The 19,070-nt window shown below is 40.5% G+C and overlaps 1 protein-coding gene across 4 annotated transcripts; it reads right to left on the bottom strand.

The window, feature by feature from the left end:
- On the bottom strand, positions 1 to 19,015 carry BSPH1 (binder of sperm protein homolog 1). 4 transcript variants are annotated; one of them, XM_038528416.1, is made up of 6 exons: positions 18,852 to 18,997; positions 14,085 to 14,105; positions 12,895 to 12,924; positions 10,522 to 10,653; positions 10,039 to 10,183; positions 1 to 21 (listed from the first exon to the last, which is right to left on the bottom strand). In XM_038528416.1, the coding sequence occupies exons 1-5, from the start codon at positions 18,922 to 18,924 to the stop codon at positions 10,041 to 10,043; spliced, it is 399 nt and encodes a 132-aa protein (XP_038384344.1). In that variant the 5' UTR covers positions 18,925 to 18,997; the 3' UTR covers positions 1 to 21; positions 10,039 to 10,040. The 4 variants fall into 4 exon arrangements, with proteins under 4 accessions (XP_038384344.1, XP_038384343.1, XP_038384345.1 ...); XM_038528415.1 differs by lacking the exon at positions 1 to 21 and adding an exon at positions 8,874 to 9,010; XM_038528417.1 differs by lacking the exon at positions 1 to 21 and having other exon boundaries at positions 9,536 to 10,149; positions 18,852 to 19,015.
- Between the last annotated feature and the right edge of the window lie 55 nt (positions 19,016 to 19,070).

Below are 19,070 nucleotides of genomic sequence, written 5' to 3'. Positions count from 1 at the left end.
GTGGAAAACAGCATGGAGCTTCTTAAAAAAAAAAAAAACTAAAAATATAACAACTATATGATCCAGCAATCCTACTTCTGGATATGTATCCAAAGGAAATAAAGTCACCGCCCTGAAGAGATATTTGCACTCTTTCAGCATTGTTCACAATAGCCCAATTATGGAAGCACCCTAAGTTGCTTTGTGTCCACTGATGGATGAATGGATAAAGAAAATGTATATATAATGTGCATATGTATAATGGACCATTAATTATCATTTAAAAAGGAAGTCCTGCCATTTGTGACAACATGAATTAACCCAGAGGACATTATGCTAAGCAAAACAAGCACACATTAGAAAAATAAATGTATGATCACATTTATATGTGGAATCTAAAAAAGTTGAAGTCACAGAAACAGACAAGAAGGGTAGTGAAAAAGGTACAACTGGAGGACTTACTACAAAGCTAATTGGTTTGAGACAGTAATCTAGACATTGCAATATTTTTTTTTAAAGATTTTATTTATTTATTCATGATAGTCACACAGAGGGAGACAGAGAGGCAGAGACACAGGCAGAGGGAGAAGCAGGCTCCAGGCACCGGGAGCCCGACGTGGGATTCGATCCCGGGTCTCCAGGATCATGCCCCGGGCCAAAGGCAGGCGCCAAACCGCTGCGCCACCCAGGGATCCCTAGACATTGCAATATTAATGAAATAATAAACAAGTAGATCAGTGGAACAGGATAGAGTCCAGAAAAAGACTCACATATATAGAGTCAACTAATCTGTGTGACAAAGAAGCAAACACAATTTAATGGAGAGAAAAAAAAAAACAGTGTTTTCAACAGATGGTGCTGGAACACCATGTTTGCAAAACATGTATCTGCCAATGGACTGGTATCGAGAATATCCAAAGAATTCTTACAACTCGGGATCCCTGGGTGGCACAGTGGTTTGGCGCCTGCCTTTGGCCCAGGGCGCGATCCTGGAGACCCGGGATTGAATCCCACGTCGGGCTCCCGGTGCATGGAGCCTGCTTCTCCCTCTGCCTGCGTCTCTGCCGCCCCCCTCTCTCTCTCTCTCTCTCCTCTCTGTGCATTCTCATAAATAAATAAAATCTTTAAAAAAAAAAAGAATTCTTACAACTCAGCAATAAGAAAACAAACAATCCAATTTCAAAAATTAGCAAAGATCTGAACAGATATTTCACTAAAGAAGATATACAGATGATCACTAAGCTTATGGAAAAATGATCAATATCGTGTGTCACAAGGGAATTGCAAATTAAAACAATGAGATATCACAACACCCCTATTAAGATGGTTAAAATCCAAACACCAACGCCACCAATGCTGGCGAGCCTGGTGAAGCAAAAGAAACTCTCATTTATCGTTGGTGGGAAAGCAAAATGGTGTGGCCACTTTAGGGGTTTGGCAGGTTCCTACAGAACTAAACACACTCTTATCATATGACCCAGTATGACCCAAATGAGTTGAAAACTCATGTCCAGGAGTGCCTGGATGGCTCAGTCAGTTAAGTGCCTGACTCAATCTCAGCTTTGGTCTTGATCTCAGGGTTGTGAGTTCAAGCCCCAAGTTGGGAGCCTACTTAAAAAACAAAAACAAAAACTCATGTCTATGTAAAAACCTGCCCACAGAGGTTTACAGCAGCTTTGTTCATAACTGCCAAAATTTGGGAGCAACCAGGATGTCCTTCAGTAGGTCAGTGGATAAATAAACCGGTACATCCAGACGATGGGATATTATTCAGTGATAAAATGAAATGAATGAACTATCGTGAGCCACGTAAAAACCATTGGGGAATCTTTAATGCATATCACCAAGTGAAAGAAACCATTTCTAAAACGCTACTACTGTATGGTTCTGACTATATGATATTCTGGAAAAGGCAAAGCGATGGCTGCAGTCCTCTCCCAGAAGGGGAAATTCTGCCCCAAGTGAGAAAGTACTGGAGAGTCCTGGGGGATCAGAGAAAGAATGTCAGGGGGAAGGGAGCTTAGAAGTAGAGACCTGAGGCGGCTGATGTGGATGCTTCCTGTAGGAGACGAGGGTAAAACAGAAGGGAGAAATCCCTTAGGGGCTGGTTAGTGATGAGGGAAAAGGAAGGGCACACTTCAGGACACTATAAATAAAACGGAACCTCAAAATAGAAGAACCCACAAACCTTCCAGACGTTCAGCACCCCTCCTCTCCAGTGAAAACCATCCGGGAAAGAAACTGCCTCTCACTACAAGGACGGCAGAGGGCGCCCCTGAGCTACTAATCTATATAAACTATCACACCCCCAAAAAATAAAAAATAAACTATCACCCCCCCACACACCCCCACACCACACTCCCCCGTGTGTAAAATGCTACAAAGTAGCGGTCTTTGCTTGCGCAGGTGCGCTCACACACCCCAGAAATGAACCAGGGGGAGTGAAATATATTAAGTAGAGATAGGAAAAGCATCTTGAATCAGAAATTCAGAAAGTACTAAAGTGAGTTTTAAAAAATAGGGGAAAAAATGGAACAATACTGAACTGAAGCCGGAAATGAAGAGAAAAATTTGTAAGTGTCCAAAGTGAAAACTAAATTAAAATGTGGCCAAGGGACAGTAGATCTAAGTGCAGACTGGAGAACTGGAGAAGGGGCATTTAAGAAAGGCACTTCCATATCCAGGAGGATGAAAACAAGATAAAAATATAAAAGGAGTTATGGAGGCTGTGATTGCAGTAAAGTAACTTACACCACATATATAATTAATGCACGTCCCTGAAAAAGAATAACAAGACAAAGGAAGAAAAATAAAATTTGTGATATAATCAAAGAGAACTATGCAAAAATAAAAGAAGATCAGAATCTACACAGTAAAAGGATCCACCCACCATGGGTGCCTGGGCCTCAAATGAACAGTGGTTCTAGGATCTCAGAATCTGTATTCATTCTGAACAATGACAGTTAAACCTAAAGTTTAATAGGAAAGAATTTAACTTAGGGTTATTTCCCGACCATCACAGCCAATGTCACATACAACCATGAATGCCTGAAAACTCTCCTTTAAGATCAGGAAGAAAGCAAGGATCCCTTTCTCCCCACTGCCTTTTTTTTTTTTTTTTAAGATTTTATTTATTTATTCATGAGAGACACACAGAGAGAAAGGCAGAGACACAGGCAGAGGGAGAAGCAGACTCCATGCAGGGAGCCTGATGTGGGACTCCATCCCAGATTCCAGGATCATGGCCTGAGCCAAAGGCAGAGGCTCAACCCCACTGAGCCACCCAGGGCGCCCCATTCTCACCACTTCTTATATTCAACATAGTACTGGAAGGCCTAGGTAAGAAAAAAGAAGCAAAAGACATCCGAATTGGAAAGGAAGAAGTAAAATTATCTCCATTCACAGACAACATGATCGTATATGTAGAAAACCCTAAAGATCACACACACACACACACACACACACACTGGTTGGAACCAATAAATAAATGCAGCAAAGTAGCAGGATATGAAATTCACACAAAATTCAATTACAGGGATGCCTGGATGCCTGGGAGGCTCAGCAGTTGAGTGTCTGCTGATCCTGGAACCCTGGGATCGAGCCCCACATTGGGCTCCCTGTGAGGAGCCTCCTTCTCCCTCTATGTCTCTGCCTCTCTCTCTGTGTCTCTCACGAATAAATATATAGAATCTTAAAAAAAAAAACCAAAACAAAATTCAGTTACATTTCTCTATGCTAACAATGAATAATCTGAAAAAAATTAGGAAAACAAATCCATCTACAATAGCATCAAGAAGAATAAAATACTTAGGAATAAAGCTAACCAAGGAGGTGAAAGTTCTGAACACTGAAAACCATAAAATGTTGCTGGAAGAAATTCAAGACAATGACTAGTAAATGAAATGATATTCTATGCTCATGGATTGAAGATTGATGTTGTCAAGATGTCAATATGGCCCCCAAATGATTTACAGATTCAATTCAATACCTACCAAAATTCCAATGATAGATATAGATATAGATATAGAAATCTGTATTTTACAGAAATACAAAAGAGCTATCCTCAAATTCATATGGAATCTCAAGGGACCCTGAATAGCCAAAATATTCTTGAAAAAAAAAGAGACAAAGAGGTCTCACACTTTCTTTTTTTTTAAATTTTTTTATTTACTTATGATAGTCACACAGAGAGAGAGAGGCAGAGACATAGGCAGAGGGAGAAGCAGGCTCCATGCACCGGGAGCCCAATGTGGGACTCGATCCCGGGTCTCCAGGATCGCACCCTGGGCCAAAGGCAGGCGCTAAACCGCTGCACCACCCAGGGATCCCTCACACATTCTGATTTCAAAAGCTTCAGTCATCAAAACAGTGTGATACTGACATAAAGACAGACGTAGACAAATGGAATAGAATAAATGGAAATTTTCTAAAGGGTACTTTTCCCAGATTCCAATTTTGATGTGGTTCAACGTTCATAACTACATTTGTGTTGTTCAAACTGCCAATGGCTTCAGAGCATGTAACGATGCCCTGCACATTTTGCACATAGCTTTATTTTATTTTTTAGAAAGATTTTATTTATTTATTCATGTGACACATTGAGAGAGAGAGAGAGAGAGAGAGGCAGAGACACAGGCAGAGGGAGAAGCAGGCTCCATGCAGGGAGCCCGACGTGGGTCCTTGATCCTGGGTCCCCAGGATCAGGCCCTCGCCCAAAGCTGGCGCTAAACCGCTGAGCCACCCGGGCTGCCCTGCACATAGCTTTAAATATGAGCCTCTGCAGAACCGAGAGCATCTCTATGGTACTGCACAGGAAATAGTAGGTGCCCCAAGGAGGAAGTCAGTTCTGTAGAATGATCCTACCACAAGATGCTCTTTCAATCCAAGGAAGTGGAATGTGTTCCAGGAGTCATGATGGGGAGCTGCTTACAGAAGTCTGTTTTGCCGTCATCATGGTAGCACAATTGGAGCTGGTTATATGGCTGGCTGGCTATCCTATATTTGCCAGCTTCTTCTGCAGTTAGATGGAGCCACGTAATAGCATTCTTTAAGCAGCTATTTACCCATGACCGGGGTATCTGATGATGAGATGAATTTAGAAGAACAGCTGCCAAAGGAGTCACCACTTGACTGACATGGTAATACATCATGGGCCCTCTTAGCAGCCTTTTTTGCTGCTCCTTTTAGAGAAATGAATAGGATTGTAACAACAATCTTTCAAATCTTTCTTTGGTGCCACTCGTCTCTGCAATTCCCAAGGGATAGAGCATTTCTCTGTGTGTACCTTCTAATGAAAGACTAGCAACAATGATCACTGATGTAATGTTTGATAGTCCAAGGGTGAGGGAACCAATGTGAATAATAGTAAACCTTTCTGAAAAATCTATTCAAACCATATAACTCTCAGGACCTGGGGAAATAATTGCAAGGTGTGTGTTTGGTATCGTACTGAGCCAAGAGCAAAGTGAACTTAAGTGAGGACTCTGTCTCATGTTCCTGGAAACTTCCACTCGAATTACTGGATCCTAGTGGTGGTCTGAGTCCTTGAAAATTAATCTTCACTCAAAACCAGTATTCAGGAGACCCTAGAAGGTTTATATATTTCCCTTGGTCGTAGACACTAAACAATGTGCCCCATTAGGGAAGTCTACCAAGAAGGCTGAAAGCGTATACCTGTGGCATTACAGCAGTGTATGGCTTCACGGTTGTCCAGCCTCCTAATTGTTCAAGGGGGGGTCAACTCTGTGAACTGATTCATGCCTGGAAATTTGGTAGAAGGCTGGCTCTTTGGCTCTTCCATGTAATGAACAGCAAGCGTTCAGTTGATTTTCTTTCTGAAAAACCTGTGATCCATTTGTCACCACTGGATGTCTCTCTGGTCAACCCTTCCCTAGGATCTGATTAGTAATCCCTGGTGCCCGGTATAGTAACCACGACCACTTTACAGTTTAAGGATTAATTGCTACCACCTGGGCTTGGTCACAGCCTGTCCCACAGCTCTCCTGAGACCAGTAAGCCCATTTCAAAGACAGTCCTTTCTGCCAGTATTCAAAGACTAGAAAGATAAGTCAAAAACATTCTTTTTTAGATTTCCTATTTCTCATAAAAGATTACAATGAGTCTTCTGGGTTCACAAAGACAGTGCTTCCAAACTTTTTAGGGGGCGCCGTGATCTAAGAATACATTTGAAAATATGATTCGGCGCATATGTATGTGTATTTTTTATTGAATTATATTGACTTGCACCACTGCATTAGTTTCAGGTGTGAAATGTAATGATTTGACATTTGTTCATTGCAAAATGATCACCATAGTCTGGTCACCATCTGTTACCATAGAAAATGACAAAAAAAATTTTTTTCTTGTGATGAGAACTTTGAAGATTCACTCTTCTAGCAACCTTCAAAAATGCACTACAACACCATTAACTATAGTCACCATGCTGCACATCACATTCCCGTGACCTATCCACGTACATATGTGTGTATAGGCATCTATATCTATGTATAAAATCAGCATAAATATTAGAAATAGTACATTGGATACACAAGCTATACTCTGTGATTTCCCCTCCAATTCTGCAGCATTTTAAATTAATTAATTAGTTTAAAAAGATCTTATTTATTTATTTGAGAGAAAGAGCATGAGAGAGCACAAGCAGGGGAGCAGGTTCCTGCTAAGCAGGGATCCCAGATGTGGCACTCTATCCCAGGACCCTGGGATCATGACCTGAGATGAAGGCAGACGCTTAACCGACTGAGCCACCCAGGCACCCCAGCATTTTTAATTTAAGCCCCACTGAATCGATAACAGTGACCCCACAGCTCAAAAAAAAAAACTCTCCTAAAGATGTTTTCTAACTCGGTATGGATGAATTTGAGGGTGAAGTTTTTAAATATTTTACATATCCCAAGAGTTATGTAGGCTTTTGATACAATTATCTGTTTTGGGCTTTTTAAAGCCTAAATGCAGCTGGGGGTAATGGATCTAGGTTTAATGTAGATTTGCATTAGCCAATCCAGGAAATTGTTGAAAAAGCAACTGGCTGCCTTTCATGGCACACTAAATAAGGAATATCTGGGTGATTCGTTTGACCATTAGAGGCAAATTGCAGCTATGAAAATATTTTAATATTTTCTTAGGATCCTGTATGCTTACATAGGAATAGATAAAAGAAAAAAATTCGGGATCCCTGGGTGGCGCAGCGGTTTGGCGCCTGCCTTTGGCCCGGGGCGCGATCCTGGAGACCCGAGATCGAGTCCCACGTCGGGCTCCTGGTGCATGGAGCCTGCTTCTCCCTCTGCCTGTGTCTCTGCCTCTCTGTCTCTCTCTGTGTGACTATCATGAATAAATAAATAAAATCTTTAAAAAAAGAAAAAAATTCATGAGCTTATCTCCTAAATGTCTCTCCTAAAAAGCCCGCGAAAAGCAGGCAGACCTATTATAAAGAAGTATCTGAACAGGCAAGGATCTGAAAATTAATCAAGAACTGTTGTTGTTTTTTTAAATTTAAGCACATCTATTTTCCTTATGAGGGACAATGATGAAGAATGACAAAGCAGATGAAGGGAACAGGAGCACTGCTTCCAGATACCCTGGAAGAGGCGGGGAAGACAAAGGGTAAAGACACAGTGGACCCTCACCATCCTTCCTACTGTGAGCTCTAGGGCTTTGGGCAAGTTATTTAATTTGATTTCTGTTAAGCCTTGATTTCTTCTTCCATAAAGGGAAGAATAAAGTAAGGCAAATTTGCAAGCTTGTTATGAGGATTTGGGGAAACTTTGTGTGGAATCTAATAATTACACTGACTAGCATATAATAGGTTCATAATAAATAAAATAATCTTTTCTCTCCTGAGATCTCTTGTTTGTGCTAGGGCCAGGATGGAAGGGCGAAGGGAAGATTCTATGGATCTTCAACCACAGGTGGGTGGCCCTAAGTGAAATGACAGTCATTGCAAAGGGCCATTTCATGGAAATCAGAAAGTCAGCTCAGAGGCCATTAATTATTTCAGGGCAAAGGCTACTCCTAGGTGGGGCATTTTGTGTGTATTTGCAGTTGTCAGAAGACTGCCAATAGGAACAATAAGTCATATGAAAGAACGGTCTGGGAGGAATAAGGGAATCTTTCAAGATATACAATGTTTGCTTTGGTGCAGCCAATGAGAAGCCATATAGTGTTAATATTCAGGCAAGTTCATGGAAAACTAGTAAAGGAGACTCTTGCTTTGGGAGAGGATGAGTAATAAATGTATGAGCACCTGCCCATGGTTGAGATGCACCATCTTCTGACAGGTCTATTTTCTGCATCCCAGGATAGAATTAAATTTTATAAATCTTAGTATCTTTTTTTACACTATTAATTTTTAAAAATCGTGGAGAGATATATACACACAATAAAATTTGCTACTTTAACTATTGTTAAATTCAGTGGCATTACTTCTATGCACAGTGTTGTGCAACCATGATTACTAATCTATTTCCAAAGCTTTATATCACCCCAAACAGAACCGGTACCCATTATGCAGTGACTCCCCAGTTCCTCCCTCCTGCCAGACCTTGGTAACATCTTACCTACTTCCTGTCTCTATGAGCTTGCCTCTTCTATATATTTCATATAAATGGAACCACACAGCATTTGTTTCTTTGTATCTGGCTTATTTCACTTAGTATAATGTTTTCAGGATTCATCCATGTTGTGAAATGTATCAACTTCATTACTTTTTTTTTAATTTTTTTTAATTTTTATTTATTTATGAGAGAGAGAGAGAGAGAGAGAGGCAGAGACACAGGCAGAGGGAGAAGCAGGCTCCATGCACCGGGAGCCCAACGTGGGATTCGATCCCGGGTCTCCAGGATCGCGCCCTGGGCCAAAGGCAGGCGCCAAACCGCTGCGCCACCCAGGGATCCCGACTTCATTACTTTTTTATGGCTGAATAATATTCCACCATCAAGATATACCACATTTTGTTCATCCGCTCATCTGTTGATGGACACTTGGTTGCTTCCCCTTATTGGCCACTGGACTAATGCTGAAAGGAATATCAGCATAGAAATATTTTTTCAAGTCCCTACTTTAAATTCGTTTGGGAATATCCATCCCCAGGGGTGGAATTCCTGGGTCACATGATACATTATGTTTTATTTTTTTCTCTTATTACCTTTTTATATACTCAAAGTCATGGCCATGGGACCTGGTAAATTAGTTAACCCACTTGACTCATAGTTTCTGAAAATGGTGACATTCATATTTACCTCTTAGGTCGTGGTAAGATTAATAATGATGTAAATAAAGCACACAGCATAGTGTCTGTCCCAAGTGTTCAATAAACTGTAACCAAGGAGATGTGGATGGTTCCAGAAAACTATGTCCCACCCCTTGGGGGTAAACTGGCACATGCTGTACCATGTCATCAACTCTCTTCAGCTTGTCACCTGGGTCCATGCGGTTCCCCCCTAAACTGCTTTGAGCCTCACTTTGTCACTTCATCTTGTCAACACCTATTTTCCTATCTCGGTTATCAATCTTTTTGTTTGTTTTTTAAAAAAATTCTATATTAAGGTAATGCATTTTTAATAGACTTTACTTTTTTAGAGCAGTTTTAGGTTATAGCAAAATTGAGCAGAAGACACAGAGAGTTCCTAAATGCCTCCACCCCCACACAGGTACCACACAGGTTGAGCCTCCTGCTCAAACCAACACCGCCCCCTAACAGAGTGGGACATTGGATATAATCAAAGGACCTATACTGACACCTCATTATCACCCAAAGTCCATAGAATTTTTTTTTAAGGGCCTAATTTTACCCAGTTAGCAGGTATAAGTGCTGAGGCTAGAATATAGGTTTCCATATCAAAACCTCATCATCCATAATCAATGGCCAAAACCCAGTTATTTTCAGCCAAATCATCTTCAACTCATATCTCAGAAAATAAAACCTTATAAAGAGGGTTCCTACTTTCTCCTTTCATAAAAGAAACTGGAGATTACTTCACAAAAGAAACTGAATTTCCCATGAGAACAATTAGATCTTTACATGCCCCTCCCAGAAAACCTCACCATCAGTCACAATATTTCCAAATCTTGTCCTTGTTATAATGCTGGGTCAGCGAACACCATTTTTTCCCAAATGCGTCCCCATCTTCAGTACACTCCCGGTAGATCATGTGTCTGTACCAGAAGGGAAACACACACTTTGCAAAGTCTACAGAGAAGAGAGACAATCAGAATAGGAAATCTATCTTGTACCTCCTCTTTGCCCTCTCTCTCATGCACACACGTGTGCATGCACACACACGCACCCACCATCTCACTCAGCCCCATCTACTCAGCAATATTGGGGTTGAAGCTCTCATAATACGTCTTTGGAGCAATGTGATTTTCGTACTGTCTGAGACCTGCACAAACCTCATTTTCACAATTTAATTGACTGTGGATTTCCTTTTTAGAGCCCTCTTGTAGGCAGGTCTCATTGAACCACACAGCCCTGGTGACAAAGATCACTAATCAATCACCCTGAGGTGTTCAAGGCAAGACACTCACCTTCTTCAGAGCAATATTTCCAATATCCTTGGTAAGTCTCATTTAGGGAGCACCACTTGTGTTTTGTCTTTAACTTCATGCAGTCATAGAACACTTCATTTCTGTAGTAGAATGGAAAGAAACACTTGCCATCTAGAGAAAACAAAAATGCTTGGTCCTTCTCTGGGAGTGTTAGAGTGTTAGTTGAGATGTTACAAAGTTACTTTTGCCCTCACCTGGTTGCCCAGAAATGAGAGTCAGGGTCTGGGGTTCTGTTCAACATTATTGGGTCACATGACTGCAGAGCTGTTGGACCTCTACTAATAAAGATTTCTTATTTTCAACCCTTCTCTATGTCGCACTTTTTTTGCATGGTATAAGCACTCTTGATATTTTGCTTAGCATTTGGCCCCAGTTCCAGAAACCTATCCTAAGCTTAGAAACATAAATGTGAGACTTCTTAAGCAATTTCCCCTTCATTTCTTTTCTTTTTTTTTTCTTTATCTTCTTACACACACACACACACACACACACACACACACACACACTGTATATAGCTTGGTTTGTATCTATCCACAGTTTTCTCCATGCACACCTGGACATTATATATACATATTCATATATCCATACAATATACATATAACTTACATTTTATACATGTAGGGGCATACATGCACAGATTTTTTGCTACCTCCTGACATGAATCATACTTTATATCGATAACTTGTTACTAACTTAGCATATCACAAAAATCCTTTCCAACATATCTTTTTTTTTTTTTTTTTTTTTGCCCTCCTGGCCTTCATTTAAAATAGCATTCAGAACTTTCTCTAGTTTTGAATTTTTGAATTCATCATCTTTCTCTTTCACTTATATTCTTACTCAGTGAATGACATCTCTACCCACTTAGGCCAGAAAATTTATCCAATGTATGCTTTTAACCTTTGGAGCTCTCACTCCTTTCTAATGCAAATTCATATTCTGTGATATGGTTTTGCTAAATTTATTCAATATTTCTCTTATTCAGATTATTTTCCTTCTGTATATAAAGCTGAAGCAAACTTTCCATGTATGTAAATCCTTATGTACTAAACCATATATTTCTATAGAATGAAATCCCAAAAGCATGATTATTAGGTTAAAGCACACATGAATTGTTAACATTGCTGGGTATTGTTTTCTCAGAAGACAATGGCAATTCATCTTTCCTACCAATGTGCTCTTTTACCTGGATTTTCATCACCATGAAATTTCAAATGCTTTTGCACAATTTGAAAATGTTCACCTTTATTTTTATTTTGTTTTTTTAAGATTTATTTTTATTTATTTATGATAGACACAGAGAGAGAAAGAGAAAGAGAGAGAGAGAGAGAGAGAGAGAGAGGCAGAGACACAGGCAGAGGGAGAAGCAGGCTCCATGCCGGGAGCCCGACGCGGGACTCGATTCCGGGACTCCAGGATCGCGCCCTGGGCCAAAGGCAGGCGCGAAACCGCTGAGCCACCCAGGGATCCCCTATTTTTATTTTTTTAAAAAGATTTTTATTTATTTATTCATGAAAGGCAGAGAGAGAGAGCAAGAAAGAGGCAGAGACACAGGCAGAGGGAGAAGCAGGCTCCATGCAGAGAGCCCGATGTGGGACTTGATCCCGGGACTCCAGTATCACGCCCTGGGCCAAAGGCAGGCACTAAACTGCTGAGCCATCCAAGGATCCCAAATGTTTACCTTTAAAACAGATTGTTCCTGTCTTGCTTTAAAATGGATGATGCAGAGTAAAATGAGCAGGGTCTGAAGCCAGCAAGCATCAGAAAACATTACTTATTATTATTTGATGCATTTTTGGCTGATACCATGCTATTTGTATTACTATTGTGATTTGTTTAAATATCTGATAATACAAGGTGTTTCTCCAGAACACTTTTGTTTGTAATATTCCTAATTACTATTGGACATTTTTCCTATGTGAATTTTAAAATCAGGTATTTTCTGTTATATTGGCTGAAATGAAAAAGTAGTGCCAGTGAAGTGCCAGTAAAGGTCAGGGTAACTCTATTTCTCATATTTCTTCTCTCTAAATTTCTCATTTACTTTTATCAAATTTTTTATAGATTTTATTTATTTATTCATGAGAGACACAGAGAGAGACAGAGGCAGAGACAGAGGCATAGGGAGAAGCAGGCTCCATGCAGGGAGCCCGATGTGGGACTCAATCCTGGGTCTCCAGGATCATGCCCTGGGCTGAAGGCAGGCACTAAACTGCTGAGCCACCCAGGCTGCCCTATCAAATTTTATGAAAAGAGAAAAATAATTTTATCAAGAAAAATCCCACTGATCTCCCCATTTTTACACAATTAAAAGAAAATTTATTTAATATCAAAAGTTTCTAATCAACTTACCTTTGATTTCTGGGAGGTGAGTTATAGTTTCTGAAAAAGAAAATTTGAAGCTGACATTTATCTTGCTATTCTTATGTCTTCCAACCGAGAACATGGCATGATCTATTATTTAAAACTTGCTTTATGTTCTTCAATATGATTTATATTTATCATTTACTCATTTAAGTCCTGAACATTTCTTATTGATTTAACCCCAAAGTGTTCTATCATCTCTAGTGGGTTCTTGCCAGTATAGAGAAAAACAATGAACTACTGTATATCTATCTTATATCCAACCACTAAGCCAGATTCTCTAATTGAAGCTAGTAAACTTTATTAGTTTTCCTGGGAGTTTTAAAGTATGCAATCATACAATAATTGCACATCTTATTTTCTCTGGTTTATGGATTAATTCCTTTTTTTAAAGGTTATTTATTTATTCATGAGAGACACAGAGAGAGAGGCAGAGACATAGGCAGAGGAAGAAGCAGGCTCCTTGTGGGGAGCCTGATGCGGGACTCATTCCCAGGACCCCAGGATCAAGGCCTGAGCCACAGGTAGTCACTCAACCACTGAGCCACTCAGGCATCCCAAATATATAGTTTTTTAGAAAAATTATTTATTTACTTATTTGAGAGAGAGGGCGGGAGTGGGGAAAGAAGCAGGGGGAGAGGGACAAGCAGACTCCACACTGAGTCCAGAAACTGATGCTGAGCTTGATCCCACAAGGCTGAGATCCTAACCTAAGTTGAAATTAAAAGCCAGATGCTTAACCTACTGAGCCGCCCAGGAGCCCCTAAAATATATAGTTTTATAATACTGCAGGCATTAACAAAGATGGTCCTATAAGTATGAAAACATTTGCACTTCCTCTTTAGATGACAAAAAGCTTTTTCTTATTTCATTATGTTCTATAAGACTCTGTTTTTGCAAAAAAGAAAATCACATTATGAAGTTGTATGAGATGATACATTTGGTCACTCGGAAATATTAACAGTAAAATTGACAGTAATATTATAATTGCTTTCTTCTTTTTCCTTAACTACTTTTAACATAGATTGTACTTTATGTTATATACAAGGACATAAAATAGTAGTTTCTCATGAAAAATATAATTTCTTGCTAGGAAAAGAAGCATATTACTTAACAACTTTACATTTTATGGCCAAATTTAAAAAGAAATTCTAATAAAAGAATTTTTATCAACTTACCTGCAGCTGGTAGATCATCATCTGAAAGACACAATTTTATTTTATTTCATTTTTAAAGATTTTATTTATTTACTTGACAGAGAGAAAGAGCACAAGTAGGCAGAGTGGCAGGAAGGGGGAGAGGGAGAAGCAGACTCCCCGCTGAGCGGGGACCCCGATATGGGATTCCATCCCAGGCCCTGGGATCATGACCTGAGCAGAAGGCAGACAGATGCTTTAACTGACTAAGCCACTTAGGTACCCCTATTTTTATTTTATTTTTAAGATTTTATTTACTTATTCACGACACACACACACACACAGAGGCACAGACACAAGCAGAGGGAGAAGCAGGCTCCATGCAGGGATCCCTGACGTGGGATTCGATCCTAGGGCTCCAGGATCATGCTTTGGGCTGAAGGTGGTGCTAAACCGCTGAGCCCCCTGGGCCGCCTTATTTTATTTTTTAAAAAGTAATCTCTATACCCATCATGGGACTTGAACTTAAAACCCGCAGATCAAGAGATGCATACTCTATGGACTGAGCCAGTCAGGTGCCCCCCAAGACATTACAATTTTTAGCAAATATTTATTTCACTAGGTTTAGCTTTTAAAATAAAATGAAATAAAATAAAATAAAATAAAATAAAATATTTTACTAAATTGTAGTCCAGTAAGGATAATATTTTGAAGGGGATGCATCAAAACTTCAGTGGTGCTTATTTTCAGTGGTATAATTGTGGGTGATTTTTTGTTTTTCCTTTTGCTTTAACTGCACTTTCCGGAGCTCCTGGCTGGCTCAGTCAATGAAACGTGCGACTCTTGATCTCAGGGTTGGAGTTTTGAGCCCCATGTTGAGGGTCGATATTACTTGAAAACAAAATCTTAAACACACACACACACACACACACACACACACATCCCTGTATTTTCCAAATAGCATTAATGATCAGGAACAATAAAAATGATCTCTAAAACAAAACAAAGCAAAAATCAGTAGACAAAAACAAATGACTTACTTTTTCCATAACTTCCTACAAAATAAACTTCAGCATTCTTTTCTGTTTTGTTTTGCTTTATTCTGTTTCTTTTTAGTATTATCTGAAAGGCACAATCTGAAGGAAACATTTACTTATTTGTCTTTCGCTTTTAAAATAAGATCAAATTGCTTTTAGCATCCGATACAAAAGGGTCTTGGGGCATCTGGGTGGCTCAGATGGTTAAGCATCTGCCTTTGGTTCTGGTCATGATCCTGGGATCCTGGGATCGAGGCCCACTTTGGGCTCCCAGTTCAGCGGAGAGTCTGCTTCTTCCTCTCCCTCTGCCTTTTCCACTGCTTGTACTCTCTCTATCTCTCTGTGTTTCAAATGAATAAAAAAAAAAAGTCTTTGCAGTTCCGTGTTACAGGTTTGTTGTGAGGAATAAATGAAATCATACATCAGGGCTCTGCACCATAGGTGGCACATGGCAAGCATGTATCTCATGGTAACTATTTTATTGCAATGATAAAAGATTTCTCTCCTTATAATAATTATTATTATTTTCTCCTTGATGAGATGGAAAACTCATTCAAGTTTGCAGTCGATTTTCACAAACAATAGAGAACTTATATTCACTAAAATTGGCTCCAGGATTCACGTTTAGGAGACTCTGGTATCTCACAAGTATTGAAATTACAAGAAATCTCACAGAAAGTGCTAAGGCATCACATAATAAACTGATTGCCCATTGTTCGCAGATCTTCAACTGCTCTTCTCTGAGACTGGAAGAGAGACAGGATCTCAATGGGTGTGTTTTGGGCTGTAAATGTTGAACTGGCAACCTGTACAAAATATGAAATTTTTTTTCTGGGAGTAGGAAATACGACATAAAGAAGGCATTTAGAAATGACTTACTTTTTTCACACTTACAAGTATGAAGGATTCCAGTTGGAGGACACATTCAGAATATAAATTGACAGTACAGAGATGTGGCTCAAGAAATAAGCTTTCTCAGAATCTTTAACTCACTTGTCCCTAGGCTGCTGTGTGACTTTTGGTCCATGACTTAACCCCTCTGTGCCTCCAATTCTCTTCTACAAAACGAGGGCAATAATGGTACCTACCTAATGGGATTGTCATGAGAAACATGTGTATTATGCATATCAAGTACTTAGCTTAACACCAGAAATTGTGTCTGCCATCCACAGGGGCGAGGCGTGGGCAATTCTTTTGAGTATGTGAGAATGTTTCCATAACACAATGGGTTAAATGCTTTAAAAAAGAAAACCTAAACTAACCATAACAGCAAAGAATTACAGAGCACTCGTGCTCGGAATGTAAAACAGTGCAGCTGCTGTGGAAAACAGTACGGAGGTTGCTCAAAAAATTAAAAATAGAACTACCATGTGATCCAGTAATCCCACTTCTGGGTATTTATCCAAAAGGATTGAAATTAGGATCTTGAAGAGATATCTGTACTCTCATGCTCACTGCTGTATTAATCTCAATAGCCAAGATGTGGGAACATCATAAATGTCCATCCACGCATGAATGGATAAGGAGAATGTGGTATATACATGCCCTGGAAATTTATTGAAGAGAAATAAATTCATTAAATAAATACAATTAAATTGCATTAAAAGAGAAGGAACTCCTGCCATAGGCGACAATATGGATGGGCCTGGAGGACATCAGGCTCAGTGAAATAAGCCGGATGCAGAGAAACAGATATTGGATGATTCCACTTCAGCTGAGGTATCTCAAATAATCAGACTCACTCTGTGACTATTAGCTGCTAAATCCAAGCCTGTATCCTGCTTCTCTAATACCTGCAGGTGGTAGCTGTGATAATGACATGACAACCTCACCCATGCTGGCTGGCATCCTCCCAGCATCTCTGGGGGTGGAGGCAGCAAGAATCATTCTTCTCCTGTGCTGGGTATGGGAATTCAGAGCCTTGCCTGAGGTCACAGATGGAGCTTGGGTTGGAGCCAGAGAGGCCAAGAGGGGGCTGGACTTTGGAGCCCCTGCTGGAGGGAGGTGGGATAGCGGTGATCCATGACTGGGAGGGTGTGCTCAGCTCTCCACTAGTAGGGACCACTGAGTCCCCTCACTCCCCCACTCCCACTCCATAAAATAATAAAGGCTCTTGCAGTGCAAGATTCATATTTTAGCACAAACCTTTGCTGAAATTTAGCTATCTGCCTACGGGCAGTTCATCCCCCCAGAAATGGTCACAGGCAGCAGGTGACAACTCCAGAACTTTGGGTTCACACTGCATGTCAGGGGCTTCCTGCCCGATGGTCCTCCTTGCAAGGGAGGTCACTGTCATGTAATCCTTCAGTGTGTCCCTATAGCTTGTAACCGTGGAGAAATCACATTTCGTACACAGCAAATGTCTAGTCCTGAAACGAGATCATTCAACCGGGCCCTCTGTGAAGCCTTGCCAGATCAGTCGCATCTCTAGTGTCACTCGAAGCATGTCGGTGGTTGAGCTCGCATGGCTCATCTGTCTCCTCTCTGTCTTCCCACCAGCCAGTGGACTCATGATTGGAGGTACTCCTGCCACATAATCTCTGCATCACATGGGCCTGGCGGGATCCAAACCTCCCATCTCATGGCTTCTAAAATGCTAAAATGCAATGCTTCTCAGTTCTGTCTCCAGGATGAGGATGTCCCTTATTTGATGGTATTTTATTGCCTGTAGGCTGGGTTGCTGTGGGGACTCGGTAGTTAATGCCTGTACTATGACAGTAGCCAAAGGCCAACATCAGCTCTTGTGGTATGCATGTCAGTGGCTCAAAAGAAACCTCCAGAGACAACAATGGGGCCATCTTAACCTCTGGGAAGCAGACACTTGTGTGTGGAGATGGACAGCATGAATAAATAACATCTACAAAGACTCAGAAGTGCGCTTAGCACCAAGTAAATGCAAAGACCAGCTAACGTGCCTCGGACTGGGGAGTCTTCATTCACCAAGACTCTGGGCACCATTGAGATAGTGTCACATGGGAAAGTGCGACATCAGTAATTCAGGAGGCCAGGCACTAAAAGTGGAGAAATTTTAGGAACATCTTAACCAGCTTCTTTCATTTATATTTTCTTTTCTATGTTCGTACAAGTGATATCTCATGAAAGAATCAACATCTGAGACAAAAGCGTTATTTTTACATAAGCATAAAACAAATATTCTAACAGATAAGAAAGCAGTGGTCACCATCGCTTTGCAAAATTTTTGCAAAAAAATTGTTTTCACAACTATGTGCGATCCCCATCAAATATGTAAGAAATGCCTCTGTGTTGAACTCCCTTCTTGTGTTGTCATTTACAATCATTGAAGGCCCTTCGATTTTGGTTAAGGAATAAAACAGACTTGCCAAAATTCAGTTCTATTTTCAAAGACTCGAACAAGGCATTTAAAATATAGTAGGGTGAGAAGGGAGAGACACAGTTATCAGGTAACATGACTCTTTCAACAGGATTTTCCAAACTGCATGCTTATTCTTTCATTTTTATTAGTCAAACCTTCTTCTTCTTCTTCTTCTTCTTCTTCTTCTTCTTCTTCTTCTTCTTCTTCTTCTTCTTCTTCTTCTTCTTCTTCTTCTTTGCGTTTTTAAAGACTAGCAGTGGCTCATGTCTCTTAGAAATACTTGAAAAATAGAGAGAGTACATTTTTCTCTCTCAGGGTACGTGAAATTAGGATGGCTCTTACCCTCTCCATGGCATCTCAAGTCTGATTACATATGTTAGGAGATGTGCAAGACTCGGTTTTTAAATGTCCACCCCCGACACTGTCACTGTTACTCACCTTCATATTCAGGACCAATCACACTGTGAAGCCAACAGACCCAGAGCAATAGAAACTTCACATGCAGGGCCATGCTCCTCCCCTCAGGGACTGCTGGTTGACCAGCTCATCCTCAGGGATTTTATAGCCAACACCCCTGTCTCTTCCATGTCTCCTCCTTCCTCCCCCTTACATTTCCTCCTCCCTCCTCCTCCCTCTCCTTTTCCCCTAGACTCCTCC

This window comes from Canis lupus, chromosome 1 (genome assembly GCF_011100685.1).
Source record: "Canis lupus familiaris isolate Mischka breed German Shepherd chromosome 1, alternate assembly UU_Cfam_GSD_1.0, whole genome shotgun sequence".
Lineage (NCBI taxonomy): Eukaryota > Metazoa > Chordata > Mammalia > Carnivora > Canidae > Canis > Canis lupus.
The sequence above is the reverse complement of the archived record's forward strand: the minus strand, read 5'-3'. Positions and strand labels throughout refer to the sequence as shown.

Bases quoted from the DNA above. Each gene is read 5' to 3' on its own strand.
- BSPH1 (XM_038528416.1), bottom strand. From the start codon at position 18,924: ATGGCCCTGCATGTGAAGTTTCTATTGCTCTGGGTCTGTTGGCTTCAC. The intron at 10,654-12,894 runs GTAAGTTGATTA...TGTTTTCTCTAG, and splicing joins TCACCTCCCAGAAATCAAAG to ATGGCAAGTGTTTCTTTCCA. The intron at 10,184-10,521 runs GTGAGTGTCTTG...TCTTCTCTGTAG, and splicing joins GAAATATTGCTCTGAAGAAG to ACTTTGCAAAGTGTGTGTTT.